Genomic DNA, 15710 nt, shown 5'->3' with positions numbered 1-15710 from the left:
CATACAATGCTGAGAAGGACACAATAACCAAAATAAAACAATGACTCCTGCCCTCTTGGAGCTTACAGTTTAATAGAAATCAAATGGCAACTAAAGGTAGATAAGTCAGGAAAAAATAATGCAGACAGGGGAAAATAGTTTTTATACATATAGAAAACAAGATAACATATTATAAAACTTTAACACCTAAAGTCTGCTGTGTTAAAAAGTGCAATAATCCAAAATATACAGTATAGCTACAGCTAAATTTGAGCCTACTAAAATTGACTTTTCATATGCAAACCCATTTTCTGTTAGTCACTATAAGAAAAGACCTTATGAAATTCAGTAAGACAATTATTGTACTAGACAGAGTTGAAGCCACTGTTTGCTAGTTTTAAGTAAAATTTCTTTTAGATTTGTATAATAAAAATGCTTAGGTTCTCAAAGGAAACTTATTCTCTTTTTATAGTGAAAACGATATTAACAGATAATGTTTTCCATTTTTCCTTGATTGACAGGGAGCTTCAGAGTTCAATTTCTGTAAGAATTATGTAGGTTTTTATGTTCAATACAGTCTTTTTGCTCTCTTGTGGCCTCACTGTTTTAGTGTTTCACTTCATGTATTCTTGCCAGCTACCTCTAAATGCTTATGAAAAGAAGAAATACATGCATATGCATATTCATAAGTAGATAAATATAAAATTTATTTATTTAACAAATATTAGAGATGGAGGGTGGAAGGCCAAACGTATCTATTGTATGCCAGGCCTGTTGATGTATAAAGCGTATTTAAATTCTAAAACAGTTTTATGAGGAAAGAAGTATTATAAAAATTTTACAGATGAGAAACCCCTGATTCAAAGAAATTAAATAACTTTCCCTACCATACAGCTAGAAAGTGTGCTAAATTGAAATTCAAGCCTATCAGATCCAAAGCTCACTCACATACTTACACTATTACATTATGCTGACTTTCTATATGAGGCACTGTCAAAAGGTTTTAGAATTACACTGAAAAAACAAACAGGCTTCTCTTTACAGCCAAGATAGATGTAGCAGGTTGAATATCGTCCTCCGAAAATTTATGTTCACCCAAAACCTCAGGATGTGCTTTATTTGGAAATAGGGTCTTTGCAGATGTAACTGGTTATGGTGAGGTAATAATGGATTAGGGTAGACCGTGAATCCAATGAGTGGTGTCTTAAGAAGAGGAGGAGATGACATAACAGAGACCGACAGATTGGGAAGAAGGCCATATGAAGACAAAGGCAGAGACTGGAGTGATGTAGCTAAAAGCCAAGAAGCACCAAGGATTGCTGGGACCCACCAAAAGCTAGAAAGAGACAGGAGAAGATTCTTTTCCAGAGCCTTCAGAGAGAACATGGGCCTGATGATACCTTAATTTTGGCCTTCCACCCTCCAGAGCTATGACAGAATAAATTTCTGTTGTTTTAAGCCATCCAGTTTATGGTAATTTGTTACAGCACCCCAGGAAATTAATAGGATGGGGTTTTAAACCTTTGCCTGACAACACCACGAAAAAACCTGACTGAAATACACAAAACAAAGATTTTCACAATAGTGGACACCAGACAAGGAAGGACAGTAATCCCTGAGAGATAAGAAATAAATGAGATAGTCCTATGTTTATCCTAGAATATTGCCTTGAGAGAGTTTCCAGGTCACAACACAGTGAAGGAGAATCCAGGCAGAACCTGATAGTATCCCTGAGTTAAGGAGATGAAGCCAAGAATCCAGAGATGCCAAGGAGTTCACAGAAAAGAGTATTGAAGAAGAAAGAGCTGAGCAGAGAGAAACTCTGGAGTTCTAACAGAGGCCTCCCTCAAATATTGAGTTGAGTATTGATGGGAGCGTAGGAATTTAAGTGAGGCTGGGACAGAACAAAATGAGAGGAGTAGAAGAACAAAGCTGAAAATAATGCCTGCTTCTACCAACCATACTGGCAATCTCATAATTCATGCATTAGTGGGTAGAGTCCTCAGAAGGGTCTTGCCTCCGTAGTGGGAAATAACCAGCTTTATACAAAATGCTGCTTCTGTCCAGACTAACAAATTATAAGAGTAAGATCCAAGAGGATACAACTGTTTCCAAGTAATTTAATTATGTTCCCAAACAAAACTCAAAGATATTTTTAGGAATAAAAAATCCACCTACAACAATGTAAATTTCACTGTCTTGCTTTTTTTTTTTTTTTTTTTTTTTTGAGACGGAGTTTTGCTCTTGTTGCCCAGGCTGGAGTGCAATGATGCGATCTCGGCTCACTGCAACCTCCACCTGCCAGGTTCAAGCAATTCTCCTGCCTCAGTCTCTCGAGTAGCTGGGATTACAGACATCCACCACTACTCCTGGCTAATTTTGTATTTTTTAGTAGAGACAGTGTTTCACCATGTTGGTCTGGCTGGTCTCGAACTTCTGACCTCAGGTGATCTGCCTGCCTCGGCCTCCCAAAGTGCTGGGATTACAGGCATGAGCCACTGTGCCTGACCCTGTCTTGCTTCTAATCAAAGATTATCAGTCATACAAGAAGCAGGGAATATAACTCACAAGGAAGAGAAAAATGAACCAATTGCAACTTTCCAAGAATTGACCTAGAGTTTAATTATAAAAACGGAACATTATAAGTTACATAACTGTATTCCAGATCTTCTAAAAGTTAAGTAGAGACATGGGAGATACCACAAAAAAATTCAAACTTCTATCACTGAAAATTATAATGCTTGAGACTGTAAACTAGATGAAATTAACAGCAGTTTAGAAATAGGAGAAAAAAAGATTAGTGAAACTGAAGACATAATCACAGAAACTATCCAAAATTAAACACACAGAAAAACATGGAAAAAATGTTGAGTTTCAGAGAACTGTGGAACAACTTCAAGTGGCCTAATATATGTTTACCTGAAGTACCTGAAGAAATAGTAACAGAAACATTTCCAAATTTAGTGAAAATTATAAACCCAGAGTTTCAACAAGCTCCCTAAACTCCAAAAACAAGAAACAGAAAGAAAATTACACCAAGGTCCGTCATAATAAATTACTCAAAATGAATGATGAAGAGACAATCTTAAAAGCAGTCCAAGAGAAAGAGACCTTATATTAATATATAGACAAAGATAGCATGACAGCAGACTTCTCATCAAAAACAGCACAAACAAGGCAACAATGGAGCAACATCCTTATAGTATTAAAAAAGGTTGTCAACCTAGAGTTCTAAGCCCAGTGAAAATATTTCAAAAAGATAAAAATATTTTTAAAATAAGACATTTTTAGACACACAAAAGGTAATTAACCACTGGTAAATATGTCCTACAAGAAACATTACAGGAAATTGCTCAGGCAAAAAGAAAATGACACCAGACAGAAATATGGATCTATGCAAAGGAATAACATCAATGGAAATGGTAACTCTACAAGTAAATATATAAGATTATTTTCTTAGTAAATATATATTTAAAATAAAATTGATTATTTATATAAAATGATAATGTGTTATAAGGTTTTTTGTTTGTTTGTTTTTGGCTTTTTTTTTTTGAGATAGAGTCTCACTCTGTCACCTGACTGGAGTGAAATGGTGCGATCTTGGCTCACTGCAACCTCTGCCTCCCAGGTTCAAGTGATTATCTTGCCTCAGCCTCCTGAGTAGCTGGGGACTACAGGCATGTGCCACCACACCCGGCTAATTTTTGTTTTTTGGTGAAGACAGGGTTTCCCTATGTTGCCCAGGCTGGTCTCAAACTCTGGACCTCAAGTTATCTGCCCAGCTGGGCCTCCTAGAATGCTGGGATTACAGGTGTGAGCCACCACACCTGGCCTTGTGATAGGGTTTGTAACATATGTATAAGTATAATAAATGTTAGTATTAGCATAGAGGTGGGAGAGGGAAGAAGTGATTGTAACACTAAGCATGAAATGGCACAAAATACTTGACAGCAGACTTAACTTATGATAAGTTAAACATGTATCACTTGTAGGTAATTATGATTAAAGATGTGTGATATAAACCTTAAAGCAATCAATAAAATAACAAAAGACTTATAGCTAAGCTAACAATGGAAATAAAATAGAATTTTAAAAAGTCTCAAATTCATATGAAGGTGGACAAGAAGGAAAAAGGAGGAAAAAGACACATACACACATGCAAAGCCAATCTAAATGCTGTTCATAAAAAAACACACTTAATAGAGACATAAATATATTAAAAATATATAGACAAATATATCCCATGATAACACTAGTCACAAGAAGTAGATTAACATAAGAAAAGGTAGATTTTAGACAAAAAACTATATCCAGCCATGATGAAGATCACTTCATACTGGTAACAAGGACAATTCATCAATAGTACATCTACATCCTACATCCTTATGTCCCCAAGAATAGAGAGCTTCAAAAATACCTGTGGTGAAAACTGGTAGTAGTGCAGGAGCAATAAATAACTCACAATTATAGTCAGAGATTTCAATATTACTCTCTCAACAATATAAAAAGTACAGGAAAACATCAACATATGTAAAGACTTGAACATCAATTATTTGGGAAAAAAAGATCTCCCTTCTAAATAACCCATGGGTCAAAAAAGAAACCAAAAGAGAAACTGGAAAGTATTTAAACTGAATGAAAATGAAAACAGGACATATGAAAATCTGTGGGATGCCATCAAAGAAGTGCTTAATGGGAAATTTTTAGCACTAAATATCTGTATTTGAGAAGAAAGGTCTTGAATAAATGACCTCAGCTTCCATCTTAAAAAAAAAAAAAAAACAAAAAAAAAAACAAAAAAAAAAAAATATAAGAGCACATTAAACCCAAAGTAAGCTGAAGAAAAAAAATTACAAAGATCAAAGTAGAAATCAATGGAATAAAAAATTGATAGGGCTAAAAGCATCTGATATCAAAATTTTCTATAAGCTATGGTAATGAAGACACTGTGCTACTGGCATCAAAACACACAAAAGTGATGGACAGAACAAAATAGAAACCCAAAAATAGGCATGACACATATGGACAAATGGTTCTGACAAAGATATAAATCAATTCAGTAGATAAAAGATAGTGTTCTCAAAAGTAGTACTTACATAATTAGCTATTCATATGCAAAAAAATGAAGAACTTTGATCCATTCCTCACCCCATATACAAAAATTAACTCAAAATGTATTATAGGCTTAACTAAACTGAGACTATACAACTTCTAGAAGAAAACATATGAGACAATAATTGTAACCTTTGGTTAGGAAAGGATTTCTTAGATACAATACCAAAACCACGATTGAAAAAACACTAAGTTGGAATTCATAAAAATGTAAAATTCTGCTCTTGAGAAGATACTTTAGGAGAATGAAATCATGTATCTGCATAAATGCTTATATCCAAAACATGTAAAGAATATATATAAAACAATCCAATTTAATAATAAGGCAAAAATTATGAAGGTACACTTCAACAAACAAAGAGATGGCAGATAAGCACATCAAGAGATGCTCAACATAATCAGTCACTAGAGAAATTCAAATCAAAACCACATACATTCATGGTGAGAATACAAAAACGACTATTATAGAAAAACATCTGGCAGTTTCTTACAAAGTTAAACATACGCCTATCATATGACTCAGCCATTCCATCATTAGGTATTTAACTAAGAGAGAAGAAAGTGTATGTCCATACAAAGACTTGTAGACAAATGTTCACAGCAGCATTAAAATTGCCAAAAATTGGAAATATTCTAAATGATCAACAGGTGAATACAAAGAAATACTATTTAATAACTATTTGATAAATGCAATAATATGAATGAATCTTTAATTATGCTGAGTAAAAGACAAAAACACATATATACTACATGATTTCATTTATATAAAACTCTAGAAAATGCAAACTAGCCTAAAGTGACAGAAAGCAGATCAATGATGACTTGGGATTGAGGAAGAAGGGAGAAGGTAGAAGGAAAGGGAGAGATTACAAAGATGTATGAGGAAATTTTGGGAGTGATGGATATGTACTTTATCTTGATTATGGTCACCATTTCATGGGTATTTACATATGTTAAAATTTATCAAATTATATACTTTAAAATTATACAACTTATTATCTATCAGTTATACCTCAATAAAGCTGTTAATATTATTATTGTCACATGGAATTCCAAGTGGAATTCCAATAATATGGAATTCCAAGTGAATTCCATTATTGGAATAATAATATCTGCATAAATAAAATATTTGGTTAGAAACAGAGCTTATAAACTTTTGCATGTTAAAAAAGTCAAATTAGTTCTTCGAAACTTTTACACGAAAACAATTGCTTTCTTGAGATCTGATGCATTTTGGATTACATGCTAACATAGATAATACCTATTATTTTCTAGCATATTTTAAAATGAACTTTTGAAAATCTGACATTTTCTCCAACAGGCTGAACTAAATTACTTGGCTTCAAATATTTAAAAAACTCAGTGTAGTTAAAATTGCTAATAATCTTCACAGGATGAAAATATTTTGGGAGTTAACAAGTATTTCCACATACAAAGTTAGTCAAACACCAATTAACTACATGAATCATCAAATAGTCAAGTAGAAACCAGGAATTAAATTCACACTTAAAAGTCCCATGTCATTATCATTAACCACCATAAGATTTTACATCTTATCAGTAACCAAAAAACCATACTATTGAAGTTTTAAATCTCTTAATAAAGCTAGAGACAAGGAATTCTTTTCTATTAAACAAGAGAAATATTTTAAAATTTTTATATCAATTTCCTAGGAAAGCAATAAAATAATTCACTTTATAAAACAAGTAAGTTAGGGTTGAAGAGACAAAGATTGTTATCATTGAAAAGGTCACACACTAGATTAAAAAATCCTTTCTTAGGAAATAAATAATAAGTATATAAACATTTAGGAACTAAACGGGGAAAAATAGTAGAGTGAAATTTAAAACATTACCCATGCTAAAGAAAGACGAACTTGTAGCATATTAACATTTATAGAACTTTCAGTTATTCTCACATTAGCTTTACAGGTATGATAAAAAAGTGAACAAAACAAATGTATTTAGAGTAAGTACTTTGTTGCCTTCCTCATTGCTTAGGAATTCATACCTCGTAATAGCTGTTCCTGTTTTACCACAAGCCCCTGGTACTTTTTAAAGGTTTTTTCATAATCCTTTCTCAAGGTTTGATTTTCAGGGTCTTCATCAAGTAAACAACTTGTTAAGGATCATCCATACTCACTGAAGCAAAAAAAATCTACTGATAAATTCTATGAACAACGGCACTATTAGATTTTATATGCAACTTTATCCAGTTATTTTTCTCACCAAAAGTTTAACTAAAATGTTCTCTGTATAATAATTGTGCTGTAACAGCACTTCTTATCTAAGTGCTCATGGATTTCCTAGGAGTCCTTGGGTGAACAAACTTTTTTTTAATGTAGCCCACAGCTAACATCATATAGATGTTTGAACCTCACCAAATACTTGAATTCCCAGAAACTGTATGTGAGTATTTTATGTAGGTGCACAAATCTATAACTTTCAACAGATTATCAAGTGGGTCCACGAACCAAAAATACTACTGCCTCAGAGAATGATTTAGTTACTAAGAACACTGGATTTTACTTCAGACAGAGGCCCAGAATATTTAAAGGATATAGATTAAATCTAAAGCTTTTGTAGCAGCCTTTTCAGACTAGAGATGCCAAGAAAGAACTAGCCCAAACTTAAAGGTAAACAAATTTTAAAAATCACATCTTTTGGTCCCAAATCGTCCCCTGGACACCTTGCAAAAATAATCAGTTATTTCAGCATGTGAGTCAAGCATATGACCCCAGAATATGAGTCAATGCAGCTAACCTTGTTGAATACCACTTGTATCAAAGTACAAAGAAATTTAGGACATAATAAAATAGTAACATGTCAGGAGAAATGACCAGAATTCTGATGTAATTTTTATATCCCTTCAATTACCATAATCTATTGAGTCTAAGACACATTTTCCTCACATCTTAACATCTCCAAAATGGGATGTGTCTTATAATCCATGATGTGTCATAGCTTAATTGAAAGCATATGTTCCTCTCCTAGCGGTTAAACAATAGTGAATCTTAAAATTAATGGTGTCTGATATAGAAATACAGTATGTCCTAAGATATCAGTTCTTGTCACCAAACAATCACAAAATGCAAATTCATGATTGCTAAAGAGTTCCACTAGTGGTTCCCTGCATACTTCTCCAGTTTAAATAAATTTTAGGTATCACTGAAGCATTCAGGAGTCTTGGGACTCCAGAACTGATGTAGTCTCTAGGATTCTTGGGTTGTCGATGTAGTTGAGTCACTGTCAATCTAGATGCCAGAAGTTTATGGTATGCATAGGAAATTTATAAACCTGAAAAGATTCTAATTAAGAAAAGTCAAAGCTTGTGTGTGGTGTGGATTTTATAGCATCTTGGAATTCCATGTGACAATAATAAAAGTCTGAGAGATTTTGTACACAATAACCTGAGTTAACCTATTACAACACAGATTAAATTGAAGCCTCAGGGTTTCCGGAGGCCAAAATTAATATAAAAGTAAGGTCCACTTTTGCACAAAGCAGAGTTAAAAATGTATGATACACTGCACAACAGGAATAAAGTTTTCACTTTTTAAAAGACACAATAAACACGTGATTCAAAGGAAAGTTACCAGCATGCCTAGTTGATCTACAAAACACATCATGTTTGAACAGATATGAATAAACCAGGGGCCTCCGATCCAGAAGCATTAAGTTGTAGAGGCTAAAATATGATAAATATCTTCAAATATGAGAAGAATTATGATGTTGAAGAGAATATCCTTATTCCATATTGCTTTGGTATGCAATACTAGAACCAATGGATAGAAGTTATTGGGAAATGGACTTCAGTGCACTAAGCAAAAGACTATTATAATAAACAGAATGCTAAACCACAGAATGGGTGAAATAGATAAGCATTGACATTGTTAAAGAAGAGCCGATGTAATGCCATTTGCCAGGGAAGTTGCAGAAAAGATTTTTATATTTGCAAGATAGGTTAAAACAGATACCTAAGTTTTCTTTCACAGGTTCTATCATTCTATAGGCCTTTCAAATTTTTATTTATTAACAACAGTATTTTTGCACTTTCCTAGAAAAATAGAACCTTTAGGTTCATCACCAAATTTACACCCATTCTAATCAAAGTCACCTTAGTACTCACATAGAAGTATATTGTAGCGGTGAACTAGGCTTCAACTAACCAAAGGATCATAGTGGATGTAATTACGTAATCCTTTAGAAGTTCACCTACTAAGTTACCCAACACAACTACTACCTGCTCCTTCTACCTCATTAACTAATAAAGGTTGTTAAAAGACAAAAAGTGAATGTCAAACTGTATTCATTTTGACAGTTTCAATCTACTTCTTAACCTTCAATAACACACTCCTGCATTGTTTCCAAGTAATGCAATTAACAATTTTAAAAAAGAAAAAAGAAAAGAACAAAACCATCCCACCCATCCAAAGCTTATAGCAAAAGGCAAAAGAGGGTTCAAATGCCACCCTAAAAGGATATCAGCTTTCTTCTTCTTTGAAAGTTCTTCTTGCCAAAGCTCATGTCTTTTTAACTCATGATCAATAATATTCATACACAGAGCTCCAATTTTATAATGAGTAATAAGTCCATGAAACTGAGAAAAGCTTTAAAGAAGACATTTTAATATATATTTAAAAGAATACATTTTATGGGTACAGGAAATTTGTTTTTGGTGATCAATGGTACAAACCATGTAGAAAATAAATTTGATATACATATTTTAAAAGATAAATCAACAATACACTACTAGGAAGACTTGAGATTATAAAATTATTTTAAATATATCACACTACCCTTACCTAAAATACAGTTATTTTTAAGAAGTTAGAAAGTAGACATTTTTTGTAACTAACCACCATATTAACTAGTCAGATATTCACAATAGATTTTTCGATTATTGTCTAACAAAACTAATAATGTATCAATACTAGACATACATTTTATTTATTGTGTAAAACTGACATCAATTAGTAAAGTACTAGTAATTAGGTTTTACATATGTTTTCTGGACAATTCATTCATCCAAGTATTTATTCAATAAACAATTATTTGCTAATACTAGCACATTTTTAGAACAGAAGCAGCAATTCTCTAGGAATTGGCTAGAACTTTTCGTAACATTTTAATAAACATCTTTCTTAAGGATATATGTGTATAAATAAATATGAATACATAATAGGTATGTATTTGCACATACATGCATATATATAACAATAACATTTACTGAGCACTTACTGTGGGTCAGGCCTTATTCTAAGCATTTTAATTTTTAATTCATTTAATTCGAAAAACTATCCAAAGAGGGTGCGACTATTACTATCCAAATTTTACTCATAAGGAAACTGAGGCATGAGTGAGTATAGACTAAATGAAAGATAGAATAACAGATAGCAAGACAGAAAATGGGAAACAGGAATAAGAATTTAGCGGTACAGCATAGGCAGACACACAGAGAAACTGAGAGAACGAGTGATCTACATATTGAATCAATGACACAAACAGCAATAGAGATACAGTAGTCATTTGATTTAATAATTTTTATACTCACCTGGAAAAGCAAAAAAAGATGTAAATTATGTTTGTAGCTAACTCAACACTTTGCTTCCAGTCTTCTCTCAGGACCCTTGCTAATGCACCAAGGGCAGTTTCTAAAGAAAAAGGAGAAGTACCGAAATGATCATTCTCCTTGCTCTGGTATAAAGGGTGATTGGTTTTAAATGTCTAGTTATTAATAAATAACAAAGCTAAGATAGAACTGGGACAAAAAGTAGTATGCTTCTTTCCAATACGGACAGCTACTTTTAAAACTAAAATGTAACTTTACTTAAAGATACGTAATATGCTACTTCAAGTATATACTGTACACAGAAGTAATCAAATATGATTTAGATAAAGTGACATAATATATATTATGGTAACAATAAAATAATTAAAAAGCCTTTCATTTTTTAATTTAATAATCTTAAATTAAGAACTGCAATCTTAATTTGTAAGATTAAGAACTATACTCTTACTACTGCAGTACTGATTTTTTTCTTTTTAACATCTGATTTAATGTATTTGATAATATGAAAAAAAACTTGAATAAGTCTAGAAAAAAATGAGCAGTTTAGTAGACTAACACTAGTTCCATTAAAGTAAATTAAAAACCAAATAAAATCTATACACAGAAAAATAAATTTAATATTTCAGTATCACACTGAATTTATGCTAATAGCCGCAAATAAAACAAAAAGCTTTCACAAAATTAACTTTCAGGTAGGTTAATAAGCATTTCTGCTAAAATTTTCTCTTCAGGAAATGAAAATTATAAATTAATGACATAGTTTCAAATTGGGTTGGTACATGGCATACTAATTCTTAAAATAATTAAAACAAAATATCTGTATGTTAAAATATAAAAATCATAATTCCACTGTTTTTAATAGATACTCAAGATTTACAATAGTACTTTATGGACTGCATTATAAGTATTTATTATGGTAATGAAAATGTTCCATATTTGAGCTTTCTGGCTATTTGGACTATGAACAAAAATTAATTGTATTAGTTATGAATCCACATAGTGACAAATTTTTTAGCAAATTAAAAATCATCCTATGATAGCATTTCACAGTATTATTCATATTCACAATGCAGAGAACTGGAATAGTATATGCTTTGAAAAAAATTATTTTGGAGTCATGTAAATAGGTTGGCAATGCATATTAACATGCAAAGCCTCCCAAAAGTCCTATTTAATAAAGAATCCGGTATAGCTTTGTTCAATCTAGTAATTCCCAAAGGTATTTGACCATTATAATCCAGAGAAAATAGTATTTCTTAAAATACTAGCCTATACAGAACTGTTCTATAATGTCATAAATTTAGGTATAGGTTTAGTGACCTATTTGCAAAATTTTATTTCATTTTTCTCCTTTAAAACAGAATAGAGAAACATCTCAATAAAAATACAGTTACAGGAGTTGTACACAGTTTACCAAGAAACAGCTAAAAGAAAATATAGTTTACAAGAGGTTAAAAGACAATCCCAAATTAATTTCTACATTGAATGCAATCATAATCAAAATCCCATTATGACTTTTCACAGAATATGATGAAGTAATCTCAAAGTATATAAGACAAATGTGCAAGACCAGTAAAGCCAATTCTTGGGGAAAGAAAGCAATTTGGAACATTTTTTCCCACATATTCTAAAGTTCAAGTCAAAATAAAAAACAACACAACAATAGTGTGGTATCGGTACGTAAATAATCAAATAAACCAATGGAACAGAAGGAGAGGGAACACTAAAACAATTCCATGAAAATATGGAACAGTACCTGCCACAGAATAAGTTTTCAAGAATTATCTATTTCATAAAAGAATGGCAAGCATATAGCAGAAAAGGCATTTGAAATACTTATTTGAAAATACTGATTGAGAAAACTATTGATTTGAATTATTTTATCCAGGTATTTGGCAACAACCAGAAAGGCATTCTCTCTCATGTAATGCAAACCAGATAATAAACACATCTTTCCTATTTTGTTTTTGATAAATGTATAATCAGAAAACTATGGATTTAAAATGATTCTATAGGCAGGGCGTGCGGTGGCTCATGCCTGTAATCCCAGCACTTTGGAAAGCAGAGGCGGGTAGATCACCTGAGGTCGGGAGTTTCAGATCAGCCTGACCAATATGGTGAAACCCTGTCTCTACTAAACACACACACACACACACACACACACACACACACACACACACACACACACACACACACACAAAATTAGCCGGGCATGGTGGCACATGCCTGTAATCCCAGCTACTCAGAAGGCTGAGACGGGAGAATCACATGAACCCGGGAGGCGGAGGTTGCAGTGAGCCGAAGGTCGCAGTGAGCAGAGATCGTGCCACCGCACTCCAGCCTGGGCAACAGAGGGAGACCTTGTCTCAAAAACAAAAACAAAACAAAACAAAACAAAACAAAACAAAACAAAAATGATTCTATAGTGGTATTACTGAGAAAAGGGTGTTAAAAACATTCTATCTCCTTTTCTTGTTACTATCAAGTACTTCCAGTGAAAGGAAAGCAAATACTTGATGTGAAATTCAATCTCAATGAAACTGCAAAGATTAATAGCTTTCCCTGTGCTACTGAGAAAAAACTAATACTGGAACTTTAATAAAACATGATATATATATTTATGCAAATGTCTGTAGTTTGATCTTATATTCTAATTGAAACAATAAAAGAGTTTCCCAGAGTAGAAGAAAGAAAAGGCATAGTACCATTAATGCTTAATTTTCCTTGTTTACATTAAACGGTTTGTGAATTCTCCGGAGAATATTTAAATGCTATGCTCTCAATTTAAGAAATCTGAGTAGAAAGAAATAAAGAGCTGGAAAATATATGCAGTCTTAAGTTTTGTATAAATAATTGTAACTTATTCATCTATTATGATTAAACATGTTTTATGGTAATCACCATTTAATAGTAGTTCTTCCAAGTTATCAGGATTTCGAGCAAGCTGCAGGATCAAAGCAGAACCCCGAACCTTGTCAGGAATATCTTCATATAATAACTCAATATATTCATCCATGTCATTAATGTTAGCAACTTCATCAATCTGAAACAAAGGAAGAAGCAGAAAGTACTCATCAACAATGCTCAACAGATCCACTGTCAAAGAAATAATATTTTGTGATCAATACAGATATAACAATACAGAAATTTCCAAAGAACTCACAGTAACCATCTTTTTGGATAGGGAAATTTTAGATCTTTAGACCTAGGACTCTAATACAAAACCCCATGATAAAATGAGATGTATATTAACTTTAAAAATTGTTTATCAATATAAAGTATCTTAAATGTAATAAAAAATATTTGTATCTACTATAGTAGATTAAACAATATTTCAAAACATATTACAATAAGAATATGTAAACATTTTTGCCCATCATTTACCAAAATTAATTGTTTAGAAAGCACAACCAGCCACAGGTACAGCGGCTCACAGCTACAATCCCAGCACTTTGGGAGGCCGAGGCGGGCAGATCACAAGGTCAGGAGTTCGAGACCAGCCTGACCAACATGGTGAAGCCCCGTCTCTACTAAAAATACAAAAATTAGCTGGGCGTGGTGGCACGCACCTGTAATCCCAGCTACTCAGGAGGCTGAGGCAGGAAAATCGCTTGAACCCGGGAAGCAGAGGTTGTGGTGAGCCGAGATCACGCAAAAAAAAAGCAGAACCAATACTTTTTGTCTTTTTCAATTAAATAATGGTTTTCTACCTTTCTCAGGTACCTGAGTTCAGTCATTTTTAAAAAATACCACATGCTTAATGTGATTGTGTGTATTATTGATGGAAAAAGGCAATATCTTATAATTCAGTCCTCTATGAGATCAGAACGCATGCAGTCTTACCTCCATTCCTTCAAAAGGAGGTGGATCTTTAGGCTTGCTTGATTTTTCTTTTTTCTCTGTAACAAGATTTTTTTTTTAAATAAGGAGAATTAGGTTTTTAGGGTTTCTAGGTAATTTTTATTTTCAGCAGCTGAGTTTAATTCTAGCTAAACTGGGGATATTAAAACCAGTTTATGAAATAATCTTTTTCAATGTATAAAAATGCTCATATATAATCAATTTGATCAAATGAGGATATCAAGGAGAGTATAAATTAATAAAATCTATATCACCAACTTCCTCCTTGGTTAACTTTTTGGGTATGTAAGGTATACAGTCAGACTTGCCAACAAGCAGCAAAATAGTCTGCTCTAAGTATTCTCTCTTTCCCTTCCTAATTCAAATTTAAGGTAGGAATAGGAAAATCAATAAGGCAAAGAAAAAAGTATGACTTGAGTAATATAAAAACTAAAATGAAAATTAACAAAGCAGAAAGAAATAAAAATTGGTAAATTTAAAACCTAAGATATAGAATAGTTGTTAACTGGTTCTTTTTTAACAAGTAAAATTAATATCATAAATTAAAAGGCAAACATTTATTACTTATATTAATTAAATCCCCACTTATTCCCAAATAAAGAGTTATCCAAAGGTGCTGAACACAAGTTTGAGCCATTCATTTATATTGAATTATCTAATTAATGGCATAATTTCATTTTTTAACAAAAAAACTATCAAATACTTTATTGATCTGGATTATAAGTCTAAGTAATGTATGTACATTAAAGTAAGTTAGAATGTTATCAAAATTTTTGATTCCATAATTAGCAAATAAATATATGATAGAATTAGTCATTATTTTCAGAGGACAGCACTCATTCTATATAAGATCATACATTCTCAACAACTTAATTCTGCTTCAGACAGATAATTTACTAAGACAGTGGTTTTAATTATGCAAAAAAAAAATCACTGAATGTAATGAATTACACAACCAAGTAAGTATTATTGTTTCAATTGCTTTTAAGATAAGATTTCTGGCTTTGGAATACTGCTTGCCAAGTAAAAGAATTTTAACAAAGAAAACCAGTAGTGTAAAAAAAAGCATATATTTAATATACACTTCCTAAAGCATTTCCTATGTCTTCAATTATTAATAATACTCTACCCAGATAGAGAAAATATTGATTTGAATTATTTTATCCATGTATGATGACATGAACATT

At 32.3% G+C, this 15710-nt stretch overlaps 1 protein-coding gene across 5 annotated transcripts in view; it reads right to left on the bottom strand.

Moving 5' to 3' along the window:
- Positions 1-15710, bottom strand: part of KIFAP3 (kinesin associated protein 3) — a 158730-nt gene that overhangs the window by 101403 nt on the left and 41617 nt on the right. For all 5 annotated transcript variants that reach the window (XM_050783882.1, XM_050783907.1, XM_050783900.1 and 2 more), the window contains 5 exons: positions 14506-14561; positions 13564-13705; positions 10645-10744; positions 9576-9700; positions 7102-7200 (listed from right to left, as the gene is read on the bottom strand). In XM_050783882.1, the coding sequence (XP_050639839.1) occupies positions 7102-7200; positions 9576-9700; positions 10645-10744; positions 13564-13705; positions 14506-14561 (522 nt within the window). The remainder of the gene's footprint in view (positions 1-7101; positions 7201-9575; positions 9701-10644; positions 10745-13563; positions 13706-14505; positions 14562-15710) is intronic.

Source organism: Macaca thibetana, chromosome 1 (assembly GCF_024542745.1).
Source record: "Macaca thibetana thibetana isolate TM-01 chromosome 1, ASM2454274v1, whole genome shotgun sequence".
Lineage (NCBI taxonomy): Eukaryota > Metazoa > Chordata > Mammalia > Primates > Cercopithecidae > Macaca > Macaca thibetana.
Note: the sequence above shows the minus strand (reverse complement) of the source record. Positions and strands in the feature narration are given on the sequence as shown.